This window comes from Hyalella azteca, unplaced genomic scaffold, assembly GCF_000764305.2.
Source record: "Hyalella azteca isolate HAZT.00-mixed unplaced genomic scaffold, Hazt_2.0.2 contig1536, whole genome shotgun sequence".
Taxonomy (NCBI): Eukaryota; Metazoa; Arthropoda; class Malacostraca; order Amphipoda; family Hyalellidae; genus Hyalella; species Hyalella azteca.
In genome coordinates, this window is record NW_025931848.1 from 13,773 (window position 1) to 29,452 (window position 15,680).

Sequence of the window (15,680 nt, forward strand, 5' to 3'; positions counted from 1 at the left end):
TTGCCCCTGGCTTTCTCTTTAATTATTTAAGCAGACTGTAAATGCAATTATTAATCACGATAATCAGTTGATAGCTGCCCATTGGTTGGTTGCTATTAAATGCACAACGGGATTTGCGGGATTTAATATGCGCAGTGCAGGTAAATTCAATCTCTGCTCAGAGCCAAAACGAACGTATTATTTTTTTAGAGCTTATTGAGTATCTTTATTCTTGCACGTCCGTGAATGTGAGTTTTAAACTCATTTTTTCCAACTGGGAAATATTTTGCAGATATGCGAAGATTTTTTTATTTGTTTTCGTACGCTCGCTCTGTTGAATTCTCTGAAAGACTTACTATACATACGCTGCACAGAAAAATTGTTCCTCAGAACTCAATATTTGACTGAAAGTTAGCTCAGAAGTCCTTTTCTCTTCGGTACAGAAAATTCCTTAGGTAAACCTAATAAGATTCGCTAACAGGAGAGTTTTTGTTCAAGATATTTCATGATAGTAAGTTTTCTTTGTGTGATTGTAAGACGTAAGACGTAGAGTTGAGAGCAAATGAAAGGAGATTAAGAATTTATTTCCTGAGAATGTTTTCTTTTGGTATTGTTAGATGATATGTCGTATAGTTTAAAGTAATCAATTGTAAGTTTTTAATAATGTCTTACGTGAATAATTTCTCAGTGCCTTTTTACAGTGGAAGCCAAACTGTTGAATGCGATTAACATGAGTTTTTGAGAGGCAATTTGGGAGAATATTTTTTTAGTTATTTGTTAGCTATTAAACCGTGCTTTTGTATGCGAATAATAAAACTTTTGAACGATATTTTATGAATATAATTTCTCTTCTTATCCCATTCATGATATCAAGCCTTTCGGTTGAACAAATTTAATCAATTTTACCCAATGAAGATCACGGCAATTTTGTCCTGTCCATCCGGCACAGGAACGGAAACCATCAAATGATAATTTTCGTTTGATATCAAACCATTTTCGATACATGGTTTGTTATCAAATGATAACAAACCATCAATGATTTGTTCTCAAGTGCAAGGAAAATTAATTTGAATTCATGTCCAAGACTCGCGTTCTTTTTGTGTCGTAGAAGTTCTTTTCGTCGGTAGAAGTTAGTAACCAAGTTTTCGTTGGTAGTTTGTGGTATAGAGGTGGCGGCTGTGGTGCAGAGGTGGCGGCTGTGGTGCAGAGGTGGCTGTGGTGTAGAGGTGGCGGCTGTGGTGCAGAGGTGGCGGCTGTGGTGTAGAGGTGGCGGCTGTGGTGTAGAGGCTGTATAGGTTCTGTGGATTCGCTGTCTGTTGTACGTTGTTGTAGAAAGCATGTAACCATGAAGGTATGAACCGTGTAATAATATTGCAGGAAATATTACAAATTATTACTGTAAAACGCTTTCAGTTTTGTTGAGTTTGAGTTGACGCAAGTCCGCGTTCAGGTTTTATAGGATAACCACAGTTCCGACAACAAATTTCCTTTTTATTGAATGAGAAAATTGTATCTGTAAGAACAAACATAAATATATTATCCATATAAACTTCAATGTATGTTTATAATATTCATATATAATAAATAATCATCAGAACTATAAACAAGTTATTAGAATGCATAAATTAACGCACCGAAATATTGCGGGCAGTTTTTTCGCGGGCTGTTAACAACTGAGCTAGCATGAAAGTATTTGATACGTGGTCGGCTATCTTTATATTCTAAAGGTCTGATAAGCAAGTAAACCATAGGAGCGCATAAGAAATAGACTATTAAAAGTACCATGCTAACAAAAGGTTCGCAAAAAATATTTACAATTACATTAGTTAAACTGAGGATTCGATTATGAGCAAAAAGATGAAGACATCTAAGATTTATTGGCAATTTCATGTGGTGCCCGAGATCGCAAGCCTTTTTGTGTTTAAAAATTAATCCCATTAACCTGAATGCTATCATTTTATTATTCAGGATCCCAGTATTCCTTATACTTTCAATATCATCCTGATAACTTCATCTGGAATCCCTTCATCTTGAACCCGACTTATAACTTGTAGAACGTAAATTATTCTAATTAAAGAAAGAACATTTATCTCATATTCAGCATGGAACTTTGAGCAAGATATACAAAACTAATTTAGATATGAACTTTTTATATCGTTTCCACTCCTATTAACTCTTTAAATCCTTGCTATTATTCAACAATGAACATAATTTCAGCTCCTGTTGATATCCCGATACGAAAAGAAATGAAAGCCGAACCACCATTACATACTGCATTTACGGTGTCGGTATTGCTGTTAGTTTTGCATATTTATGGTGCCAGTATAGTAGTATAAGTTATACGTATTTATGGTGCCAGTATAGTAGTATAAGTTATACATATTTAGGTGCCAGTATAGTAGTATAAGTCATACATATTTATGGTGCCAGTATAGTTGTATAAGTTATACATATTTAATTAAAAGTCGCAAGATATTTTTTTCCAATACCCACTCGAGAGTTGAATGGGAGTTTTATCTGAATATGAGTCTCAACAAATATATTTTAATTAAGCATGCATTATTTTTCATTTTTAATGGGATTAGGAATAACGAGGTTATAAATAGAATGAATATTCATCTATCCCAATTAACGTCAGGCTAACCTGCTGGCATTCAGAATCGGACTATTTCAACTGAAATCTAGAATACTAATTCAATTTCATTGTTGCAGATACGTCCGGCACCGTGAGGGTTGTGACCTGGAGAGCCACCGTTGCGGCGGCAGCGTCAACGCGCGTACGACAACTTAGACGTTTCAGTAGAACATTGTGGACAAATTTTACTTCCAGCAAGAGCCATCTTGATGAATTGAGTCTACACTTCTTGGAAATTTGGCATTCGAGTCTCTGCCGTGTTGATTTGTTGCTCATCTGTTGATAAGTGGAATGATATTTGTTGATTATTGAAGTACTCATAAGCGTTGAATTTCCTGCTCAATCCTCAGTCTTGTTGGGGTATCCGTTCGTCCTCACCTAGTTTATGAAAGCTCTTGCTACACATCAAAAAGTACAAATAGTTTATCCTTACGAATATCCGAACTTGAATAAATATCACACGCTCATCTTATATCAAATTTTTGTTCATAATTCAATCATTACTGATAACTTGACGTCTCTTGTTTGTGATTCTATTTTGTAGAAAGTAAGGTCTTAAGCTCGACTCAAGTGTTACTTCAAGTCCAGCTTGGAGCTAATGAGTTTAATTATAGCGTAACTTGAAGCCAAACTTAGCATTACTAAAATTCGGACTTTAGCGCTACATGAAGCCTAACTTTACGTCCCCAAAAGTCTGACTTTAGCGCAACTTGAAGCCAAACGTAGCGTTAATAAAAGTTTTACTCTGGAGCCAAACTACCCGCGCTACTTGAACCTAACGAATTAAATAAAGTTAAACTGAAACATTACCCCAGTCTGACTTTAGGCTCTTTTCGTATACTGGATACCACTGCATTCAATACCTGAACTCGATAACTCGAACTTCTCCCTTTGGTGTGCACTGTTTGAATTCATCTTGGATTAGACCCTGACATTGTTTATATTTTTACAATCTTGACTAATACCGGACTTCTGCGCCATTTGATTAGTAACTTTATCACCACCAAACTTCTACATTAAGCGGGATCTAATTGAAGCGGGACATCTCTGCTTGTAGCCAAACGTTTACCCTCAACAAGCTCTCCATATCTTATTTATTTGACCCCTGACTTCAGTCTTACCAACCCCTAATTTCAACTTCAATTGACCTCTGATCTCCACGCTACTTGAATTTTGACTTCAGAGCCACTTAACCCAAACTCCAGTCCCTTTTTGTCCACTGAATTTAACATCGCGGGATGGCAACAGTGAAGTTCTCGAACCGCTCTAGCTTTGGGAATTCATCTTCGGCACCAACAGCTCATAACTTGACGCTGAATGAGAGTGACACCAATGATGTTCTACAATACTATTCGAAATGGCCGTCATATAATGATAGTTCTCAAAGTTATAGCGACAGCTACAATGGAAGCAACAATCGGCTTCTGGAGAGGATGCACGGCGATCAAGAGGAAGAGGAGTTCGTACACAGATCCCTTTTACTCATGGTCATCACAGGCATTCTGATGGCTTTCATAATCGTATGTGCGGTATTAGGAAACTTATTGGTCGTTGTTAGTGTCATACGGCACCGCAAGTTACGGATAATCACCAATTTCTTCGTAGTGTCTCTAGCGATCGCTGATATTTTAGTAGCCATAATGGCAATGCCTTTTAACTTGTCTGTCGAATTGATGGGTAAATGGCTGTTTAGTTATAATATGTGTAATTTGTGGAACTCGTTCGACGTATACGCATCGACTGTGTCCATTCTTCATCTGTGTTGCATTAGCATCGACAGACATTTCGCCATCGTCCGACCTCTTGATTATCCAATGGTCATGACAAAGCGACGTGTGGCATTCATGTTGTGTGGAGTGTGGTTAGCTCCTATCATCATCTCGTTCCTGCCTATCTTCATGGAGTGGTACACCACACCCGAAAACGTCCTATTCATGAGAGATCATCCCGACGTTTGCCGTTTTGAAGTTAATACCACATACGCTCTCGTGTCGTCTTCCATCTCTTTCTGGGTGCCGTGCTCTGTGATGCTGTACATGTACTACCGCATCTACCAGGAGGCGTCCAGACAGGAGAAGATGTTACTCAGACGTGCGAGACCTTCGTGCGCTTCACAAATACCATTCGCATCGAGCGACCCTCTCCCTACAGCCACAACTCCCCAAGGGCCCAAATCCCGCCAGGGGTCATCAGGATCAATGGCTGTCAGTAAGGTTCTGGCGGCGAATGCCAAACTTCTGGAACCCCCTCCCCACATGGAAGGTGGAGGCCGCCGCCTGCTTGTACATCGAACCTCAACCGATGCTCAAGACTGTTCACCAGCTCGAGAACGAAATCTAATAAAACTGAAACGTGAGCACAAAGCAGCACGAACCCTAGGCATTATTATGGGGGCTTTCATCACCTGCTGGATGCCCTTCTTCTTGTGGTATGTGATCGCTACGCTGTGTGGCCAAGAGACATGCCCTGTGCCTGGCATTGTGGTTAGCATCCTCTTCTGGATCGGTTACTTTAACTCTATGCTAAACCCTGCAATTTACGCGTATTTCAACAGGGATTTCCGTGAGGCATTCAAGCGCACCTTGACGTGCCTCTTCTGTTCGTGCTGTGAACGCGACAAGAGCGAACAAGCGTGGCTCAGCGGTTCGTGCGCCAATACCAACACCGGACAAACCTACTACGACAGCGACGTCTACCTCCAGCACAACGGACACACTCAAACCAGAACCCGTGCACCCGGAATCAGGATTGATATAAATTCATCCATTTAAATCCTCACTACTTCAGCCCGAATTCAAATTATAATTGACCTCTGATCTTCTTCTGGGTGAATCCAATACTATTGCATCTTTTTTTGGTGCGTCTAGTCATACCCACAACAATTGTGTCTATTGTTGCACAACTACCAACTTAATATAAAATCCTGATAATCTTTTGAACATTGAAGATATCACACAAGTGAAGATAACAACCAGATTGCGTTTTGCTTTACAATGTACATCTAGTCTTTGTTTTGTTGCAATTTCATTGCTGACTGCTCCATATCCCAATACTTCCCATCGGCAACTTCAAGTTTTTTTAAGATGGTGTCCACAATATTCAACTGGTCTCCTGGAACTTTTTTTTATATACTAGATACATGCAATCTTTTCTGGATACTTAACACTATCCAATGTATGCGAATATTACTCAGAATATTTGACTGGGATCTAGGATATTTAACAGTACTTTATTGATGATCTATATGGAGCAGAATGAGATCATATAACATAGATGATTTGAAGCCATGCTTGGTGGAAAGAGCCCGTCTAATCATCTCCTTTAACTACATGACATAAGTGTACTATATACGTGTTTAGTCAGCAAGTATATTTAAGGAATCTTATGTGTCTTGTTAGATAGTAAACAAGCTATGCATTCTATATGTAAGATGCACTAGATAAATCTATTATACTCAATAACTCGACTGTACACAGGTAAAATAGGCTCGTGTAGTAAATGCAATGGATGAGATTAGGCCTCACCTTACGCATGTATGACGCAGCTCTTTTAAGGTTTAACAGTAACTAATAATTTTGCGTGCAAACGTTGTTTTTAAATGGCATTTAGGTTGAGTTTGTATCTCATGGAAAACTAGCAATAAAATGCGTTGTTATATTTTGCTTGCATATGATTCTATTGGACTTGCAGAATAGGATTCTATTCCAGAAAATCAGGGCGATTTATATCAACTGTATTCATTATTTACGGCCGAACTTCGCTCTAATTTCCCATAAATTAAAATCTGCTGGCATGCGCATTCGCATTTTTGTTATTTCCTGTCTCGCATGGGTTGTTGTCAACAATTACTTAAAATAAATAATTATGTGTGAATTTAAGGGTCGGGAATAACATTAGTGCATGTCTTCCATCCTAGCAGAAGAAAACTAAACTGCAGCTAAAAATATCTGACCCGAGGGTAATCATTGCGTCACTAACACCAGCGTTACCCAAGGTAACATTAAGGCTGCTCGAGGTAATCCTTGAGTTAGCATGCAGCACCAAAATTTACCAGAAGTAACGCATGCATCAATAACAATATTGTTACCCGAGGCAATGTTTGTTTGAGTAACACTAGGGTTACCCAGGGTAACGTTTGGGTCAGTGACATCTGGATTACATGAGGTAACGCTTGCGTCGGTAACACTTGGGTCACTTAATGCAACGTTTGCGCCAGTAACATCAAGGGTATTCGAGGTAATTCTTGAGTCGGAGTGACGCGCGTTACTCGGAGCACATAGGTTTTACGGAGTAACGCGCGTTACCAGCAGAATATGGGTTCACGGAGTAACGAGCGTTTCTAGCAACATATGGGTTCACGGAGTAACGTCCGTTACTAGCAACATATGGGTTCACGGAGTATTACGCGTTACCGGCCTCATATGGGTTCGCGGAGTAACACGCGTTTCTAGCAACATATGGGTTCACGAAGTAACACGCGTTACCAGTAAAATATGTTACCCTTGAATAACTACTGGTACCGGTAGCACAAAGATTACTCAGAGCAGCTGAAAGTACTAAAAAGTTTAGTACGTCTGGCACTCTGTTTCAGTACGCATCATCGATGTGCTATGGCTGGTATCGCTGTAAATGTCGTGCTGCAGCAACTGTACTTACAACCAAAGTAGAACTTGAACTTCGGATCATTCATGTGTACACATCCAGTCTCGCTGTATTCTGTGTAAAACGTATACATGTTGTGTGTCGCTAGTCCTCGAGCTGTGTGATCTGTGTTAGTTGAACGTCTGTCATTCACCATGGGATTATTTAATTCTTATTAACATATGGCAAAAGGGACCTCTTCTGATTTAAAATCTGACAAGCTTTTAAGTTCGAACAAACACAAATTTTAATTTTGAAAGATACTTTTAACTTTACGTTAAAAGTATCTTTCAAAATTAAAATTTGTGTTAAAAATATACGAGCGTTACCAGCAACATATGGGTTCACACAGCAACGCGCGTTACCAGCAGCATATGTTACCCTTGAATAACGACTGGTACTGGTAGCACAAAGAGAACACAGAGCAGCTGCAAGTACCAATTAGAAGTTTAGTACGTCTGGCACCCAGTTTCTGTACGCATCATCGATGTGCTATGGCTGGTATCGCTGTAAATGTTGTGCTGCAGCAACTGTACTTACAACCAAAGTAGAACTTGAACCTCTGGTGCCATACTTTCAAAACTCGCTAAGTGAACGTAAGTACTTACGCTCTATTTTCTTGTCTATGATTGGTGGATTTGGCTTGAAAGGCCGTCATTAATTGGCTGATGAACTTACGATCTCTTAACATTTTTTGAAAGTATAGGCCCTGATCATTCATGTGTACACATTCAGTCTCGCTGTCTTCTGTGTAAAACGTATACATGTTGTGTGTCGCTAGTCCTCGAGCTGTGTGATCTGTCTTAGTTGAACGTCTGTCATTCGCCATGGGATTATTTAATTCTTATTTACATATGGCAAAAAGGACCTTTTCTGATTTAAAATCTGGCAAACTTTTAAGTTCGAACAAACACAAATTTTAATTTTGAAAGATACTTTTAACTAAGTTCGAACAAACACAAATTTTAAACGTAAAAAATCGATACTTTTAACGTAAAGATACTTTTTTAGATACTTTTAACGTAAAAAATCGACCTACCATGTTTGTACAGATAAATTCAAGGTAGCGAAGACATGAAGGATATTAGTGCGGAGCTCGGAACCTGACGCCAGCCTCGGAAACTTGCCCATGGCTGCGGAAATTACCTAAAAATTATTTATAATTAATTTGCTACTGTGCTGGATATGCTGGTGTTATATAACGCTATTGGCATTTGTACCTAATTATGTAGGTCGTTAAGAGGCTTTTGTTGATATTATATTTGTTTTGTTTTAAATTGTATTTGTAATTTGCATCTATTTGTTAATAATACTTGGTTTCAATGGAACTTTGTTACATTTTACTGCTTTTAATTTTCAGTCGACTTGTGAAATCTTGACATGTTCTAATTGTTGTATGTTATAGGATATTATAATTGTTGCAATTAATCAATAGGTGAACTTGTTCATAATTTGATATTTCTGAGACTTTATGAAGTACAAGTAGAGGAAGTAATAGATGTTGTATTTATTATTTATTTCATATTATTAATGTCGTTTTACCGGTCCTCAAAAATTATGTGAAGATAACCTAATTGAGTGCAGAGAGAATCTTAGGCGGGTGAGAGGCGGCCGTCAGTAATGATATGACTAATTTTTCATAGGGTACTGTGAATCACGTTGATTTGTGCAGCATTAAATCACATCATGCCTCCTGTGGAGGTAATATACTACTCGATTTGATATCCTTTCTTTTTATATATTATTATTCGTAAATCTATTCAAAATTGTATGTCTTTGTAATGTATACTCAACATTTTTTATCATGATCTTACTAGCTCTCAGTTAGCACTCAATCTGTTCACTGAATTCAGTTATATTATCCAGATAATCGAGGATTTATAGAATACCTATATTAGTCCGAATAACGCTAATCAGGTCAGTGCAGGCGTCGACATTTTGCGTATTCAAATTACGTAAGAATTTTGAAAAAAGCTTAAGCAAACAATATCTATATGCATACAAATGGTTAAAATCCGTTTATGCATGACGATTATGAAAAATCCGTATTCATTTTAGTGGATTTGTTGCGTGCAGCAGTCACATCTCGATGAGACGAACGTGGGAGACGCGACGTGATATAAAAGTTGAAATAGACGGCGAAGAAAAGAACTCAAATACAACAAAATATAAGAAAGGTTCGGACGCCTTTACACATTTGGACACGTGAGGTCTCAGCGGTGAGTCGCTGGGATGTTTCCTACGATTGCCAATTTATAATGAAACACAAAGCGGGGAAATTCCCGGCCTCTTAAATAGTGCACTCGAGAGAACTGTTCCATGACCTTCACTATCGCAGGTTTTAATTCAGAGGAAAATAAAGATCCATCTCGGTTGAAAGATATATGATCGCAGGAAAAATAAAATTTCATTTCAACAGAGAATGCTATGCATTTAATTTTTGCCAGGGTATGGGGTAAGTTCATGGACATACATGAACTTACAACATGTTACGTATATGTTACGATGGTGAAACTTTGATTCGTCATGAAACTTGCGACGTCTAAAGTTTTTGCAACAACCGAGCAGCGTACGACGATCGAAAACCTTTTCGCGAAGCTCGAAACAATAGAAGTAATTTTAAAGAACACGTGTGGAAGTCATTATGGAACAGTGCTCTCTGAGTATGCGACGTGCTCTTATTAAGTAGTCTTGTTATGAAAAATGTTCTTTGAGTGCACAATGTGCTCTTATTAAGTAGTTTTATTGTGGCGTCTGCTAGCTCTGAATGTGCGGCGTGCTCTTATTAAGTCTATACTTTAATTGTGGTGTCTTATCTAAGTGTGCGACGTATTATTAAGTAGTGTTAATGTGAAGTAAACTCTCTGCTTGCAAGACGTTGTCTTATCAAGCAGTTTTAGTGTGTTTCTTCTGTTGCTGAAGTCCTGGCATTACCATGAGAGTAAAGTGTCGGCCCGCCAATGATGATGATAGTGTAATTATATTAATTATATTAGTGATACAAGCAAAGGGTGCTTGGACAGGGGAAAGCAATGGTGGCCATTATAATTATCAATGACAACCGCGATTAATTTTCATGAGACTGGCCTCGGCCCTCGTCTAAAGGGTTACTGGGTGCTTCGGTGGACAGTAGAACGGCACCAAGTGGCGACTAGTACTTGAAAGTTGTACTGGCCGCCATTATTGTCCCAATGTACAAGCACCTGAAGACTTATACTCTCAAGCCCGATAGTGGCATACGCTTTTTAGAAACCGTGTCTATGATTATAAGTAACTATCGACTAGCTAACGATTTAAAATCGATGTTCATATATATGTATTTTTCTGCATGGAAATATAAACACGTTTACACGTTTCTCTAGTGTTCCTGAAAGCTGATTGTAGGTGAGCAATATCAACTTGACCATTAAGAAGGCAAAAATTTATGACAATATAAACGTTTTAGCTTTGATATTAATAGATGAATGTTAGAATGAAACGATATTAATTGTAAAATCTATTCTGTAAATAGCTTGAAATGTGTTATAGATATACTCTGAGACATTATTTAATAATATTATGACACCTAATATTAATGAGCATGTTAACAAGGAAGTTCCGTTCAACCCTTTCAATATAAATTGTTACGAACAACGATTATATTTAATACGATGACATGTCCCATAATCGTGATTATTTATATTAAGAAGGACCAGCACACGCATGGAGCGCCGCTGGTAACACTGTCAGGTGACAATGTCGATCCCTCTCGCTTTGTGCCCTCTCGCTTGTGACCAGTCATAACTAAAACTCTCCTCTGAATTAGATTCGCGAAGACGTTCAGTTTATTTTTATTTCTTCATTACGGGTACGTTGTATAGGGAACTAGCGTTGACTCCGAACGTTGAATATAAACGTTGACACTGGAAAATGACGTCTAACTAGTCCAAACGCTAACGCCGAACGTCGGTTGATGTTTAACATTGACGCCTGATCACGTAGAGTAATGAGTGAGACTCTGTATAAATTTGAATACGCGTTTCACTCATGTGTGAGTAAGTCTGACCTACACAAGTAAAAAGGGTGAACTAGTGCTACGTCCTCTCTGTATGTACTGTGCAAGAAAGTGCGTCCCCATTTGGACACCATAGCCCATTAATTTTTCTGAGAAATGATTACTTTTAACGTTTTGGTTTAATCTTTCAGCTTCGTATCCGTGAGTTGCACCGCGGTCTTAAGTTTAACGGTTAAGTTCGGTCTAACGTTCACAAACAAAGCAATTGACGTGTTTCAGACTAATTAGCAAGCCCGGTATTCTCATTTCTGTAACCATGTGTCTGGTGTATGAAATCATGAAATTCAGCGCAGCACTTCCTTAGTAAATGATCTGTGGTAAAGGTCTGACTGTCATAGACTGGCATCTTTATTCAATTATGTAGAAATCGTTGCTGTGAGTACCGTATCGTCGGACCTAAATATTTGAGCATGAAGCAAGAGCCTCTGGAATATATATACAGCAGCTACCCAAGCAGAAGGTCGTTATATCGTTATCGGTGACCAGTAAAAGGGGGATAATATTGATCACAGACTGCGTTGAAATTCTTTCAACTTGCGATGCCAAAATGAGAGCTAGAACTGTTAATAAACTATATCTGGTAACAGTATAGTTGATTACCCTTTCTAAGATGTCAATGTTCTAAGGTCTAAAGTCTAAACTAATCTGATCATGAAAACTTTAATGAGAAGTCCGGTCTCTTTTGGTGAGAAACTCGAGACAATGTTCAGCATTACGTTATTCCGTAATTAGGGCTGAGATAGTGGAGGGCAGTGGAGGGCAGTGGTGGGCAGTGGTGGGCAGTAGAGGACAGTGGAGGGCAGTAGAGGCGGGTGGAGGGCAGTGGAGGGCAATGGAGGATAGTGGTGGGCAATTACTGGGCATGGAGGTCGATGTTGATCATGAAAAAAAAAGGCTTTGTCTTTTAGAATTATTAGAATTAGTCTTCCGTAGAATTATTTTCTGCGCAAGATGCAACATAGAAAACTCTCCTTTGAAACTTTAATTGACATACTATGCTATCTACTCTATAATCATATATGAATGAGTCATCGTGAAAAAACGCTGAATGTATAATAATTATTGATCCAATCTGATCCACCGATTGTAAATTTTTCTAAATAATCTAGGCATGAAACTATCGAAATCTTCGTAGCTCCTACCAAAAGATTGATAAGGAAAAACTTCTTCGCTTTCCAATTAATTTGGGTAAGTCAAAAAATATTTATAGCATATTTTATCCGTATTTTGCCACTAAAGCAAATAGTTCTCACTTGAATCTTCATTAGTATTTCAAAATGAATCTACCTACAAGTCCTGAGGATTTTGAAGTTGAAGGATCAAGCTTTACACGAATTATTTGCAGACTATAAACCATCGCTCCCATTTAACGAAGACCCACGGAATTTATTTACACGGAATTTATCAACATCGAAAGAAAATAAAGGTGCATCACTTTGTGCCCTTTCGCTTGTGACCAGTCATAACTAATAGCTGCTCACCACATGGGTTGTTCAGCTGAAAGAAATGATAGCCAACGCACATGCAATTTTGCGCAGATACTAAACAAGAAATGCAAACAATTTCAATCCGAATGATCTGTTTGTGTGAAGTGACGTCCTCGAAGTATGATTCGAAAATACAATTTTGTATCCTGCTCTTGGTTGTTTAGATGATGACTCAGATGAAATAGGACAACATACGGAATGAGCACATTTTCTTTAGGATGGAGCGTTTTTTTCAACTTACTCTCCAACTTAAACTTGTGCAGGTGTGAAAATGACAAATTTCACGACTCTGGTACCGATCCAAGTTCAGTTGCGGAAGATATCGCCTATAAGGCAAGGCTTTAAAAAAATTCTAATTTTATCCTCGTAGATTTTGAAGCATTAGACTTAGCACTTTAAGATTTTTGCCAAAACGTGAGCGTTTTTCGTTCGCTTATATAAATAATTGTATGCATATTTTCTGTATTGCTATAAACTAGGAAGAAAAGTAATGCAAAATATAAAAAAATTTACTAAATAAACTTCGGGGAATGTTTAGGAGCAAATTGTAGTTTTGAAACTAGTGTATACCTTGACGTTTTGATTATTTATAATCACCAGCCTTTGTTATAAGTAAGTTAAGAGAGTCTATGTTACGGCTTTGGTCTATTTCAGGAGCCAAAATTCAACAGATTACATGCCAGAAGTATACTGACTTGCCTTCTCTCACTTCATTACATCTTAACACATATCATGGGAAGTAGTATTCATTATTCACATTTCACGAGAAGTTATGTATAATTTTTGCAAATTCGTTCTATGCAAAAAAATAACTACGCGAATTAATAAATTTACGCAAAAAATAACCTCGGACCTGAATTTATAGTCTGAAAATGCATTGTGTTTGTAAATGTCGTTAAAATTATAGAGTACTACGACTAATGTATTTTTAGCGCATTTTCTCATTTATGGAAAAAATATAACTCAGTACCACCAGGTAGGGTGGCCCGGTGGATAAGTTCAGAGATTGGAGCAGAGAGGCGCGGGTTCGATCCCAGCTCTGTGCGCCAGTTTCTGGTCAGAATCGGCAAGGAGGCCGGGCGGTTGAGCACAGCAGAATTGTTGCAGTGAGTTGCGAGTTCGAGACCGCAAAATGCTGTGAATGTTCTGCGATGTTAAGAATTGGCGACAGGCCTACGGCCTAATAAACGCTGAAACCGCTATTATTATTATTATGTATTATTATTATTATTATTATTATTATTATTATCACAGTACTCACTGCAGTGAGTGACAGAGAGCGCATTTTCTCGTCGACGAAAACTTGAGGTCACTGACGGACGGACAGACAGACAGACGGACATGGCGAGCATAATAGTGCATTTTTTTTCATAAATGAAAAAAGCGCTAAAAAGGAGCTTTTGTGCTCACCATTTCCGTCCATCCGTCCGTCTACCTGTCGTCCGTGACTTCATGTTTTCGTCGACGGGAAAATGCACTCTCTGTCACTCACTGCAGCGAGTACTGAGCTATAATTTTTTAGCAATGACGTTGAAGAAGTAGTGAAAAATTTCCCAAATGTTAAATAAATTGCATTAACCACAGAATTTGCATCGGTATCGACGAACTATGGAGTTCTTTTGTAACAATAATCCACGTGGTTTTTTCATAGATGCTCGTACAATTATTTCCTAATTTAAAAACAACTGATTTCCCGAACGTAAAATTATAACAGTCTCTGATTATTTATTACACTTTTTTACATTTCATGGACATGATTGCATGTAGGCTTCAAGTTATGACTAATTTTTTCAAATTCGTTTCATGGACTTTTGAATTTTATAATTACACGAAAAATAACATAAATTAAACCCGAAGCAATAATATGGAAAAACATTGCTCTTGGAAATACCATTAAAATTTTAGTTTATCCATACCTAGGTGTTATTTAAAGTCCACTATTAGGAGCTACAGTATGCAAATTATATCAGCATCAACATTGAAAATGATCGCCTATGTAAGGCAAACTAAAAATTCAGGTAGGGGCTAACATATAGAATTGCAGCAAAAGACCTATGAGAAGGAAAACATCTCCAGCAATGACGTGAAAGAAATGGTAAGAAAAAACTCCTACAAATTTTCAAAGAAATTACATCAACCACAAAATTTACTTTAGATGAAGCAATTTCTATGAAATCTAGCTGTCGCAAAAGTTACTTCGATGATATATATCTAGCGGTCGCAATTTTGATTTCATATCATTGTGATGTGCTCTGAATGGTTTTAGAGCAAGGTTGACCTTGTTATCAATCCATAACATGTGTGATTTTTTAACAAAATTCGACAGATTTTTTTCTTAAATACTCGCACAATTATTACCTAATTTAGAAACGATTGATTTCACAGACCTGAAATTATTAGTTACTGCTCAGGAAAATGTGAAAACACTGCATTATTATTTAGATTAATTTCATATATTTATAGGGCAAAAAATTAATCTATATATGTATGTTAATTTTTTCCCTGATCAGTGACTGTAATAATTATACGTTCGTGAAATCAGTAAATTCTACATTAGATAATAATTGTACGAGCATTTAAAAAAACACGTGGATTTTTGTTACAAAAAATCGATGTTATGGCTAATGCAATATCTCTAAAATTTTGGTGAATTTTTCACCACTTATTCAACGTCATTGCCGAAAAACGCTCTTCAGAAAGGTTTCTTGTATCAATTTTGTGTTAGCGCCATTTAAACTATGAGTTTAAAATCTATTTCAAGTTTAATGTTAATTTATTTCGCATACTGTAGTTCCTCAAAGTACTTTACATTAGTCGTAGTACTCTATAATTTTAATGGCATTTACAAACACTATGCTTTTTCAGACTATAACTTCAGGTTCGA

General features: G+C 37.6%; 1 protein-coding gene across 1 annotated transcript; it reads left to right on the forward strand.

Moving 5' to 3' along the window:
• The first annotated feature begins 2,708 nt into the window (after positions 1-2,708).
• LOC108668630 (octopamine receptor beta-2R-like) lies at positions 2,709-7,533 on the forward strand. Its single transcript, XM_018155873.2, has one exon. The coding sequence runs from the start codon at positions 3,853-3,855 to the stop codon at positions 5,383-5,385; it is 1,533 nt and encodes a 510-aa protein (XP_018011362.1). The 5' UTR covers positions 2,709-3,852; the 3' UTR covers positions 5,386-7,533.
• The last annotated feature ends 8,147 nt before the right edge of the window (positions 7,534-15,680 follow it).